This window comes from Acomys russatus, chromosome 4, assembly GCF_903995435.1.
Source record: "Acomys russatus chromosome 4, mAcoRus1.1, whole genome shotgun sequence".
Taxonomy (NCBI): Eukaryota; Metazoa; Chordata; class Mammalia; order Rodentia; family Muridae; genus Acomys; species Acomys russatus.
In genome coordinates this window covers 118481-131618 of record NC_067140.1, presented here as the reverse complement: position 1 = coordinate 131618, position 13138 = coordinate 118481, and the positions used below count along the sequence as shown (strand labels likewise).

The following is a 13138-nucleotide window of genomic DNA, read 5'->3' as shown; positions in this document are numbered from 1 at the left end:
TCCTTCTCTGAGCCCTACTGAATCTTTCAGTTTTCTCCTGAGGCCTTGGGGAGACACTGACAAGCTTCCACATGGCCCACAGTCTCTTCCTTCTGGAACTTAAGATAGATATTAAGCGTTCGACAATGGTGGTCTTCTTTGTTTTTCAAGCTCCTGACATGACATGCTTTGTCAGAGTGCCTTGTATGCCTGCACTGTGAGACTTTCTCTTCCATTTCTTTTCTTTTTTTAAAAAAGATTTTATTTATTTATTTATTATGTATACAGTGCTCTGCCTGCTTAGAGGGCATCAAATCACATTATAGATGGCTGTGAGCCACCATGTGGTTGCTAAGAATTGAACTCATGACCTCTGAAAGAGCAGTCAGTGCTCTTAACTGCTGAGCCATCTCTCCAGCCCTTCTCTTCCATTTCTAGACTGCTCAGCTGGTCAGTGTCACTCTTTGCATTACCTTACTTGAATGAAGTATGAGGCCCAAAGATAGAAAGCTTTTAACATAAATCAGTGCATAAAAAATGTTGCAGTAAATGGATCTTGTCTGGCACTGTGACACACGCCTTTAATCCCAGCACTCAGGACACAGAGGCAGGTGAATATCTGTGAGTTTGAGGCCGGCTTGGTCTACAAGTCCAGGACAGCCAGGACTACAAGAGAAACCTTGTCTCAAAAAACAAACTACACAGAGAAACCCAGTCTCAAACAAACAAAAACAAAACAAAACAAAAAACCCACCCAACCAACAAATAATAAATGGATCTTTAACCCCAGCACTCAGGGAGGCAGAGGCAGGTGGACAGCTGTGAGTTCGAAGCCACGGAATCCAGGCCAGCCAAGGCTACACAAAGAAACCTTGTCTCAAAAAACAAAACCAAAAAAACAAGCCCTAAAAGCCAGGTGGTGGTGGCACACACCTTTAATCTTAGCACTCTGGGAGGCAGAGGCAGGTGGATCACTGTGAGTTTGAGGCCAGCCTGGTCTACAAAGTGACAGGACAGCCAAGGCTACACAGAGAAACCCTGAGAAGAAGAAGAAGAAGGAGAAGGAGAAGGAGAAGGAGAAGGAGAAGAAGAAGAGAAGAAGAAGAAGAAGAAGAAGAAGAAGAAAGAAGAAGAAAAGAAAAAGAAGAAGAAGAAGAAGAAGAAAAGAAGAAGAAGAAGAAAAGAAGAAGAAGAAGAAGAAGAAAAGAAGAAGAAGAAGAAGAAAAAACAACACCAAAAAACAAAAAACAAAAAACAAAGAAATGCTGGGTGGTGCTGTTGCACGCCTTTAATCCCAGCACTCCAGAGGCAGAGGCTGGCAATCTCTGAGTTTGAGGGTAGTTTGTTCCACAGAGCAAGTGCCAGGACAGCCAAGGCTATGTAGAGAAATCCTATCCACCCCCCAAAAAAACCCAAAAAATAAAGAATGAAATAATTGAACAAGGTGGTGCATACCTTAATCCCAGCATTTGGGAGGTAAAGTTCGATTAGGGAATTTAAAGTATCCTTGGCTACATAAGATCCTATCTCAAAAAAAGAAAAAAGGAAGGACATCAGGAAACCAAGCATAGTAATGAGTGGGTGCCTGTTGTAATCCAGTACTCAAGAGGTTTTGAGGTAGAAAGAAAATTAATGTCAGGTTGGGCTATACAGAAAGACTCTGAAAGTAGACAGATGTGAGAGCAGATACTCTCCAGTCACTCTTGTATTCTCTGCAGGCCACAGGCACTATCAAAACATTTGAGTGTAAGAGCTGATGGCTGCCACCCTTAAAAGCTGAAGAACAACAGATTCCCTAGGGGAAGGTCTCCTCCCCCTGCATCTCCAGTGCTTGCACAGGATTTGGCAAGGCAGAGTAACTGAAGAGTACAATAGCCTATAGGTATGTGACACTGACATTATTTTCAGGAAGAACTTTGTGGATATTCCAGGATCATGAATGGCACAGGTCAAGGATGAAAGGGCATAATGTATCTGCTGTACACATATAAAAAGCAACAGAAAATCAACAGCTTGATCTCATCTAGGGCCCTCTTTCACTGCATCAAGACAACTGTCATCAACCCTACATTCTTACCTTTCCATTGTGGAGATTCCGTTAGTCTGATAACTATTTAACATTTTCCTTCACTTTAAAGTGAAGACCAGCGGGGCATGGCGGCACACGCCTTTGATCCCAACACTCAGGGAGGCAGAAGCAAGGTGGCTGTGAGTTCAAGGCCAGCCTGGTCTGCAGAGTGAGTCCAAGACAGCCACAGTTCTGTTACACAGAGAAACTCTATCTCAAAAAACCAAAACAAAAACCAAGAAAACAAAAACTACTTACACCAGGCGCGGTGCTGCACACTTTTGATCCCAGCTCTCAGGAGGCAGACAGGTAGATCTCTGTGAGTTCAAGGCCAGCCTGGCCTACAGACAGAATTCCAGAACAACCTAGGCTACACAAGAAACCTTGCCTGGAAACAACAACAATAATCACCAAAAGTTAAAGTGCAAGACCACTTCTTGGCAGTTTCAAGAAGTAAAACAAGATCAAAACATACTGGGTGGTGATTGTGCACACCTTTAATCCCAGCAGAGGCAGGCAGATGTCTGAATTCGAGGCCAGCTAGATCTGCAGAGTGAATTTGAGAATAGCCAGGGCTACACAGAGAAACTGTGCTTGAAAAAAGAAACAAGATCAAAACACTCCTGACTCTGCTTATATTCCTCTCCTGGCCGTCCCTTTTTACATCTCCATCTCTTTTTACAGTACTGAGGATCAAACCCAGGGCCCTGAGCACGCTAAGACAAGTACCCCAGCCCTCGGCCTTCATCTTGACAAGCTGACTGGATGAGTGGCTTAAAGATCCAGGCAATAGCTTTGTAATAAAAATGATAGGCTCTTACATGCCATCTCTTGCTTGAGGCCACTCCACTTCCTGAGTTTTCTTTCTCTATATGATGCCATTTACCATGTAATAACACAATACGAAGGCTCTACCAGATAGTGTGCTCAAGACTACTCACAGCCTATAACTGTGGGTCAAGTAAACTATTGTTTATAATCTTTCCGGTCTGTGGTCTTCTGTTATTGCTGTGAAAACAGAGTAAGAGGCTGGAGAGATGGCACAGAGGTTGAGGAGTGCCTGCTCTGCAAGCATGATGCCCTGAGCCTGTAACCTGGCATTCTGTGTGAGTCTATGTAACATGCTTGATGTGATCCTCACGGTGGCTGGAAACCCAGAGATCCATGGGGCAGACACTGCACTACTACAGCAGGGCCTGCTGGTCACCAGCTAAAAAATGAAAGCTTTGTGTTCGAGGATAGACTGCCTCAAAGGAATGAGGTGGAAATCGACAGAGGAAGGCACTCAAGGCCCTCCTCTACCCTGTGCGCGCGTGCACACACACACACACACACACACACACACACACACACACAGGAAAATGTGGAAGAAGGTTTAGAAATTGGTAATGGGTTAAAGTTGGAATAATTTTAAGAAAGTTAGAAACAGCCTATATTTTCTTGAACATAACATTAGGGATGATTCTGATGAGTGCTCAGAAAAGAGCTTTAGGAAAGTCATGAATTCATCATTTTTGCTTAGCTTAAATGTTTTCATGTCTCAGACAGTGTTCAGTTTCCTTTCTGCTGCTGTGATTAAACACTCTAGGCAAAAAAACTTAGGGAAGGATGGAGTTTATTTCAGCATCTTTAAGAGAAGTCAAAGCAGGAACTTGAATAGAAAACCATGGAGAGAGCCAGGTGTGGTGGCGCACGCCTTTAATCCCAGCTCCCAGGAGGCAGAGGCAGGTGAACTGATGTGAGTTCAAGGCCAGCCTGGTCTACAAAGTGAGTCTAGGACAGCTAAGGCTGCACAGAGAAACCCTGTCACAAACAAAAACAAAAACAAAGAAACAAACAAAACAAAAAACAAAAAAAGAAAAGCAAAGCATGGAGAGCTTGCTGGCTTCGTGTTTAGCTAGCTCCTTTACACAGTGTGCACCTGCCCAGGGAATAGTGCCACCTACAGCACCCTGGGCCTCCTACATCAGTTAGCCACTGGTATGCCCAAGGGTCCTCTGAGCTGGGCAATCCCTCATTTAAGACTCCCTTCTCAGACGACTCTAGGTTTACTCAAGTTGACAGTTAAAGCTAACCAGAGCAGACAGAAATAAGGAACTAAGTTGGAAATCAGAGTAAAGGCCATCCTTGTGAGATGTCAGGCACAAATGAGCAACTATCCTGGAAATCAGAGCAAAGGTCACCCCTGTTACAGCGTTCTAAAGAATTTGGCTGTACGACGTGGTTCCCTATAACTTGATTTAAAGGAGGCTGTAAACAGTTGAGGAGGCTACATACAGGTGTCATGAAGCAAAGCCACCACAGAAATACCACCAAAGCAACGATTAGCAAAGCTACAAGGGTGGAGTCACCTGTAAGACCCCAGAACCATAGAGCTACCAGTGAGACCTAAAAACTCAAGCACCCATAAACACATTGTTATTGCCCTACAGTGCTCAGGACATGGGATACAGTATCAAAAAAACACCTTTTAGATCAAAGTTATTTTCTCTTTCTAGAGAGCAGCTACTTTTTTCTTCTTGCCTGCCTCTCCCTTTGGGATGCCCGCCCCACCACTATATGTTGGAAGTAAGGCTCACAGCAGGCCTCAGGATGACTTGTGTTTCTCACACATATCTAATTCAGATGAGGCTCTGAACTCGGGATATTTGAGTTGAATGCTGTCCTGTGATTTCTTTCAGATCTGTGAGACTATTATAATGAAATGCTAGGGTTTGAATTCTTCCAAAATACACAATGTCAAGGGTTAGGGTGGGTGGGTGGGGGGGTGGGTGGGAAGAGGTTATCACAAAACACCTGGACTCAGGTGATCTTTCTTTACTTAGTATCCCTGGAAGCTAGGATTACAGGCATGCACTACCATACCCAACACACGCTGAAACTTAATTACCAATAGGACTGTACTGGGAGGGTGGAATGTTTAAAAGTTGATAGGACTGGATTAGGGCTGCATGCTTTACCTTGGGAAGGCTAAAGGTGAAGGACATGGAGCTGACCTCAGTTACTTGCCTTTCTGGACAGGTCAAGTCAGCAGCACCTAGGATGAATGCCCTTCTCTTGAAGGATCAAGGAAAGAAAAGTGAGGGGTGTTGACTATGTTCTTTGGTATTTACATGACTAGAAAACTTTCCATCAGCTCATTGATCTCTGCCATTCCCTGAATTTCGTCTAAAAGTGAGACAGAGGAACCCTATCCACAAAACCAAAATACAACAACAAAAAGAAATCCCTACAAAATTCTTCATCTGCCCTCCACCACTGCTCAACACACAAAGCAATTATTGTCATTCCTCTTCCCAGAGAGTACAGATATCAATTATATCAATATTTGCCTTTAAAAAAAAACCACCCTTTGGTGGGCCTGGAGAGATGATGGCTCAGGGGTTAAGAGCACTGTCTGCTCTTCTAAAGGTCCTGAGTTCAATTGCCAGCAACCACATGGTGGCTCACAACCATCTATAATGAGATCTGGTGCCCTCTTCTGGACTGCAGGCATACATGCAGGCAAGATACTGGACACACAATAAATAAATAAATAAATCTTAAAAGAAAAAAAAGTCTAGTCCCCACCTGGGGGAGAAAATGGAGAGAAGAGGGATGATTCAAGACTGCTCAACAGTGAAAGCTTGAAAGTATGACAGATAGAGTACCATTAGACGGTATTCTCCACTTTCACGTATCTGGAAGTATCCAAAGTATTCAAAGAAATAGGCTAGATCAAAACGTGGTGACTATACCCAGCAGGCAACTGATACTGATGGAGGTCACGACCAGTACTAATTCTTCAGTGCATACTCTGGCTTTACTTACAAGTTATAAACACTCCGTTTGGCCCAGCAATTCCCTGTAGGAATTAATTCCATAGATATTCATTTATTCAACAAGCATTTTTTTTCCCACCTACCATTTGACAGGCAGTGAAATACAGAGGTGGAGAAAACCTGTTCTCCTTGCACTCCCATTCTTGTTGGGGAGGAGACAGGTAAAGCAACTCAACAAGTACACAAGCAATTATAGCAATTACAATGTCAGGTCAGGGATAAGGTAAACAGTGCTGGGCTGGCCTGAGTGAAGCACCAACATGTCTCACAAAGACAACAAACAGGAAGGAAAGCCATGGAGTAACACTCCAATCTGGCTTTCTTGCATTATGCATCATTTCCTAAGGTCTCTGTTCATTCAGAGGATGTGAGCACTATTTGAATGCTTCTCTTTGTTCCAAATTATTTGTCAGGATCTTTTTCTTTTTTTCCCTTGAGACCGGGATTCTCTGTGTTAGCCTTGGCTGTCCTGGACTCGCTTTGTAGACCAGGCTGGCCTCAAACTCATAGCGCTATGCCACCCTCTGTCTGTCTCTGGAGTGCTGGCAAATCTGGTCCTTTTAATACAAGGAAGATGTCAAGGCAGTATTTCCACCCCCTGCCAAGTTATATACAAAGCACATAAATAAAAGTACTTAAGCTATCAAGGATTTTTTAATGCAGGTAAAGTCTTCTTAAGAGAAAGTAAGGAGAATACACCCGTTTTTCAAAAGATTAATCATATGCTAGGCTTTTTTTCGGGGGGGGGGGGAGTGGGTTTGGGTTTTTTTCTTTGTTTCTCTGTAACAAGAGCTCTGGCTGTCCTGGACTCGATTTGTAGACCAGGCTGGCCTCACGCTCACAGAAATCTGCCTGCCTCTACCTCTGCCTCCTGAGTGCTGGGATTAAAGGCCTGCTCCACCACACGAGCTGCTAGTTAATTTTAAATTACATGTAATACACTTATTTTGTATACATGTATGTGAGGTGGATTGCATGGAGGTCCAAGGCCAACTTTTGGGAGACCGTTCTCTTCACCATTAAGTCACAAAGATGGATCTCAGGTCGTTAGAGTTGATGGCAGGAGCACCCACCAGCTAGGCAATCTCACCCACACTTGATAGTTAATTTTACCCACACAAAACAAAACCAGGCAGTTCTGGCCCTTCTGCAAGACTGAGAATCACTGACTTAAAATCTGTATTTTAAGCTCATGGTCTTTTAAGCACAGAGCCTCAAGCTCTGATTTTTCTATTTGGGTAATTGTTTTACATATAAGGAATGCACGTTCAATTGACGCAAAAAGAAATAACTGCTACAACTCTCTGGTCCTGATCTATCAAAACTTCAAAGCTTCCAAGAGAGATAATAATCTACAAATTACATACTAAGAAATCTGCACAGAAGGAACGAAAACTATCCCTATGAAGTCTGTTATTTCAATTTTGAAATCAGTTTTACATAACTGCCTCTTCTCCACCCCAAATGAGGGATGCAAACCTAACTTACCGACCTACTAACCTGAGAGGACTCCAAGACCTTACCAAGTGACTCTCAAAGATCGATTCCTGTGCAGATTTCAAGTGCCTGAAACCATCTGCACAGACGACCACCGGTTCCCTCCAACAGCTGAGAATGGATACATCCATGCTTTTCCTAGGACTCTACAAACGGCTTAACCCTCTAACGAGGGTTGGTGCATGAACTAAAGAAGGGAAGGACCAAGCACCCCGTAAATTTCCAGATAGAGGGGCGCTGCTGCAGAGTGAGCCCCGTTTGAGGTCAAGGCAAAGCATGTGAAGGGGCTAACAGCACTTGCAGGGTCTGCAGTTCACCCTGCGTGGCGGCCTTTCTAACTCCTTGGGAGATTGCTCCAGAGCCAGTCAGGACTACTGGGCCCCTGATTAGTACTGACCCGGTCGCAAAGTGTCCCCGCAAGCTAACCCGGATAAGGCTCTTGATGCCAAGGTGCTGGCTGGGTTAGTGAGAAGCCCATAGGGTTGGACGCCAGGGAAGCAGAATGGAAGGAGCGCTCCAGAGGCAAGTGCCTGGAGGAGGAAAGAATGGAGCTGGACAGCCCCTGCGGGCCAGACAAGGAGAGGCAGTATGAAGAAGGGTCGAAGAGGACGCCGGGAGGAGGGACCGTGTGATGCTCCCGCAGCAGATCACTGAAAGTGGGAGCCTGGGACTACCTGCCCGCTAGGCGAGGGGCTCGCGTGTACACGCGCCGCGTCTCACCTGCCCAGCGCCCGCTTCATGCCCGCGTCGGCTGCGCTGCGCGGCTCTGCCGGCCCCTTGCCCGCCAGACGCAGGTTCTGCTTCAAGCGACAGTCGGCGTCCAGCGCCGTGGCGGCCGAGCCGGAGGAGGACGAGTCTGAGGCGGCGCAGCGCTCATGCTCCAAGGTGACGGGCTCGGTCCGCTTCCTCATCCCGCGGCCTTGTCGGCCGGCAGCCCTCGGCGCCCTGGCTTCGTCCTCGCCGCAGCAGAAGCCGCCGCTCACAGCCGCCACCCTCCAGGAGCCGGGAACCCGCTGCCCGTCACATCCTAGCCCCAGGCCGTGGCGCCCGCTATGGACCAGAGCCGGAGGCCGGTCGGCCACCGCGGCCAATCAGCGCACGGCTCCCACGAGCCCCGCCCAGACACGCCCCCATCGCCTCCGCTCGGTTCTATGGGCAGCGCGCCCAGCATCCCCAGCGCCGACAACAGCCATGTTGGAGAAGGGCGGAAGAAGCAGAAACCGCGGGTCGTTGTCAAGGCAGGGCTAGTCTGAAGAATCGCGCCTCGTTTGCGCCGCGGGTTAGAGTCGGTATGCGTTCTCAGGTTGAGATGCACTAGATGCAACTCAGGTGTTGTCCGCCGACGAATTGAAGATCCATTTCAGAGGACACAAGTGTGTCCTTTAGGGTGCTAGCTTCATTCCCGGGGCAAAATTAGCCCCCTCTACTCCCTCTCTGGGGCATTTGGCTCCTCTAATAAGCGAGAACCCCCACATGTTCTTAAGGTTTGTTATAATCAACAAAAAGCTTTACCGTAAAAAAAAGAAAGAGCCGGGCTGTGGTGGCACACGCCTTTAATCCCAGCACTTGGCAGGCGGATCTCTGAGTTTGAGGCCAGCCATGTCTGCACAGCTAGTTCTAGGACAGCCAAGCTTACACAGAGAAACCTTGGCTCGGGAAAACAACAAACCAACCAAACAACAAAACGCTTTCTGGTAGCTAATGTGTTATATATTTGCGTTTGTTATTTGGCTGAATGTAAGAAAATAAAATGAACCTATGTATGCTTTAAGGTCTCTTGTTAAAATTTGGATCTTTACAAAAACGATTAGAACTGGTGGAGGCCAGGAAAACCTTTTCAAAGATGAATGTGCGCTGTGACACTGAAAGTTATAATTGAATCCACCCAGAAAAAAAAGGAAAGGACATTTTTCAAAAATGTAGCTTTTTATAGTTTTTGCTTTGTTTAATATGGGTAGTATTAATTTTACTGATGACCTACAGCCAAGAGATATGGCTGCCTACTTATTCCAAAATTAATTTTGTAATATCAACATGTGAGTCAATCACTTTTAAACCTATTGGCAACCGTTGTTGGCTCTGTAATGATATTTTGACATTGTGCAAGAATTTCTTTGACCATTTTGCTATATATAACCTATGTCCATACTGTGTGAATATCTACAGTCTTTAAAACAACAAAGCCGGCATGGTGCAAATGCCTTTAATCCCAGCACTTGGTAGGCAGAGGCAGGGGGATCACTGTGAGTTCAAGGCCAGCTGGTCTACAAAGCCAGTCCCGAATACCCAAGGCTACACAGAGAAACACTGTCTTGAACCAATATCCCCCTTCATGCCCAAAACAACAACAAAACAGTACTATAGATTTGAAGATTCAAAAAAGCAAATAAAAATGCTTAAAAATAGTTTTGGCTTATCAGTCATAATATCTTTATAGAAAAACAAAAAAGACCTGGTAGGGCATGCCTGAAGTTATTACAGAGGCTGAAGGCAGGAGGGTTGCATGTTGGAGGCTAACGCAGGCAATGTAGCGATCCCTGCCTCAAAATAACAGAAATAAAAAGAGCTGGATATAGCTCAGTGGTAGTACCTCCTCAGTATACTTAAGGATCAGTGTTCCATTTGGCGGGGAGGGGAGGAATTGGAGGGAAGAGACAAAGGGGAGTGGGGCTAGACTTTACACTTCCATACTGGGTAAGCCCCCACGTGTCTCTGTGTCATACCCTTCCTAGAACTAAGGCTCTTTATCCAAAGATCTGCTCCTTGCTGACTTCTAATAGGCATCAACTCTTCTACCCCATCTCCATCTATAGTCTTTCCTTCCTGAGGAATGGAGGAATGGCCTTCTTGGAGTCTAGACTCTGGGCTCATCCTTGATTTTATTATTATTTTTTTAAAGATTTATTTATTTATTATTATGTATTCAATGTTCTGTTTGCCTGTACGCCTGCAGGCCAATAGAGGGCACCATTATAGATGGCTGTGAGCCACCATGTGGTTGCTGGGAATTGAACTCAGGAGCTCCAGAATAGCAGTCAGTGCTCTTAACCTCTGAGCCATCTCTCCAGCCCTCATCCTTGATTTTTCCTTTCTTATGCCATATCACACCTGTCATCAAGTTTTATGTCAGCCCTCTATTCTTCCCCTGAACCCCCAACAGGGTTTCTCTGTGTAGCCCTGGCTGTCCTGGACTCACTTTGTAGACCAGGCTGGCCTTGAACTCACAGAGATCCACCTGCCTCTGCCTCCCAGGTGCTGGGATAAAGGCGTGCAGCACCATGTGGGCTCAGCCCTCTATTAAAAATCCAGTATCTAGCCACTTCCTGTCTTCCCTACTACTTTTGCTTTACTTCTAACTCATCACAACAGGTCTAAATCTCCCACTCACTAAAAACACTTCATTGGGTTCCCACCTCCCTCAAAACCGAAAGCTTACATACAAAAAAGGCTTTACAGTGGCCTACCTGATGGAGCTCCAGCCTCAGGCATCATCCTCTCCCAGGACCTGCCTCCCCGGCAGTCCTTCACAATGCTACTCCACCCCTCCCTCTATACCTTGACCTGTTTTCCCTGAGCTCTGCCCCTCTGAAGCCCACCTCTACAGTTACCCACCTACCCCATCTTTGCTGAACACAAACGAAGAACCCTTGGACCTTCTCATTTTTGTTGTGTTCACATTCCTCAGTTTATTCTAGTTATCACCGAAATTCTTGACATTGATATATCATTATCTGTACTGATGCTTTCCACATTGCAAGATACACTCTAAGAAAGGACCTTGTTTACTGCGTTATCTTCGGTGTCTGGACCAATGCTTGGCTCCTAGTACATGCTTCATAAATATTTGCTGAGGGAAAGACTGAATCATCGAGACTGCTCACAGGTATACTACTGTTCCCAATTTAAAAGTAAAGGAGTCTAACGGTCAATAAGAGACTTGCCTCCTGCCTGAGATTAAAGACGCATGGCTGTGAAGGGTCTAACTACCGGTTTCTGAATCACAATTCTACAACAGTACCGGAGCTGGGTGTTTAATGAACACGAACCTAAGTGTCCTAGTAGAGATTTAAAAAAAAAATCCCTATTTACTTAGCTACCTACCTACCTATTGTTTTATGATAAAGGGCTTCATACTCTAGCCCAGGCTGGCCCGGAACTCTCTGGAATATTATCGTTTCAGCATCTGGAACGGTAGAATTACAGGGATGAGCCACAACACCTGGGCAAGTATTTCCTTTTTAAAGTGGGACATTCCTACACCCATTTTTCAGATAACGTACGTCCTTCTTTCAGGAGCTGTAGCCTAACAGAGCAGGCCACACTCGCAGCAGCCTCCCTCGTTCCAGGACCAGCTATAGGGATGTGACAGGCACACTGTGACTCTGAGGTCACAAAAGGCAGAATCTTGCCTCCTTCCCCAGCTGACCCAGAAGCAGAGGCAAACTGACTCAAGCAGCTAGCTTGTAGTACGGGCTGCTTTCCATGCCTACTGCCTCCTGGCTTTGGACCACCTCCCTCTGAAACCTTTGAGAGAGGACCTCTTTAGTTTGGTGGAAGTGAAGTGTTTCTCTTCAGAACCCCAGTAAACTGTATGTGGCATTAATAAGTAACAAAGCTCTCAGCTGAAGGACTGTTTGTCTCAGCACCTGACTCTCTGAATAACTTCTCTCAACATTGTCCGGTTACTCTAACAATCATATTGTCTATATTTGCAAAAGAACAACACAAAACCCATTATTACAGAAATTAATACTGCTTGTTAATTTTTTTTTTTTTTTTTTTTTTGGATACAGGGTTTCTCTATGTCATCTTGGCTGTCCTGGACTTGCTTTGTAGACCAGGCTGGCCTCGAACTCACAGTGATCCGCCTGCCTCTGCCTCCTGAATGCTGGGATTAAAGGCATGCGCCACCATGCCCGGCAGTACTGCTTTTTCAAAAATCAGCTAAATAGAGAGGTAAGGTGGTACACACTTTAATTTTGGCACCCAGGAGACAGAGGCAGGTGGATTTCTATGAATTTGAGGTCAGCCTGGTCTACATAGTGAGACCCTGGAGAGAGAGAGAGAGACAGAGAGAGAGAGACAGAGAGAGAGACAGAGAGAGACAGAGACAGAGAGAGAGGAGAGAGGAGAGAAAGGAGAGACTAAATAAAACAAGTGGGTTTTATGGTATGGTTTTAATCTTGCATTATGCAAGCTTAGGACATTTCCCATAATCATGTAGGTGAATATGCTGATTGGTTTTGTCAATCTGGCACTAATGTAATCATATCTGGGAAGAGGGAATCTTGAGGAATGGCTTCCATCAGATTGCCTTGACCAATCTGTGGGGAATGTCTTAATTATTGACTTGAGATGGCCCAGACCACTGAGGGGAGTGTTTCCCCAAGGCTGATGGTCCTGGGTAAAAGTATGGTGAGTAATCCATGGCAAGCCAGTAAGCAGCCCCTTCCATCACCCTGCAGGAGTGACTGCCCTGAATTCCTTTCTTGGCGGACTACAACCCTAAGCCAAATGGACCCTTTCCTTCCCAGTTTGCTTTTGGGCACGATGTTTTATTACAGCAAAAGCAGACAAATCAAGCCAATTTGTAAAGAATTGAACTTTGGTTTTGTTGTTGTTGTTTGTTTTTAAAAGATGGGCTCCTTTAGAATTACTGGACTGAAGTTATTTGTCTTCCTTGACCACAGAAGTGCTGGGAGTGCAGACATTAGGCCACAGTATCATGCCCAACTTCAAACTGTTATTATCTGTGACATTTCCAGTTTGCAAA

General features: G+C 45.5%; 1 protein-coding gene across 1 annotated transcript in view; it reads right to left on the bottom strand.

Moving 5' to 3' along the window:
• Abhd12 (abhydrolase domain containing 12, lysophospholipase) overlaps window positions 1–8450 on the bottom strand; it is a 68746-nt gene extending 60296 nt beyond the window's left edge. Inside the window, exon 1 of the mRNA XM_051143439.1 lies at window positions 8086–8450. Coding sequence (XP_050999396.1) covers window positions 8086–8276 — 191 coding nt within the window. The 5' untranslated portion in view covers window positions 8277–8450. The remainder of the gene's footprint in view (window positions 1–8085) is intronic.
• Between the last annotated feature and the right edge of the window lie 4688 nt (window positions 8451–13138).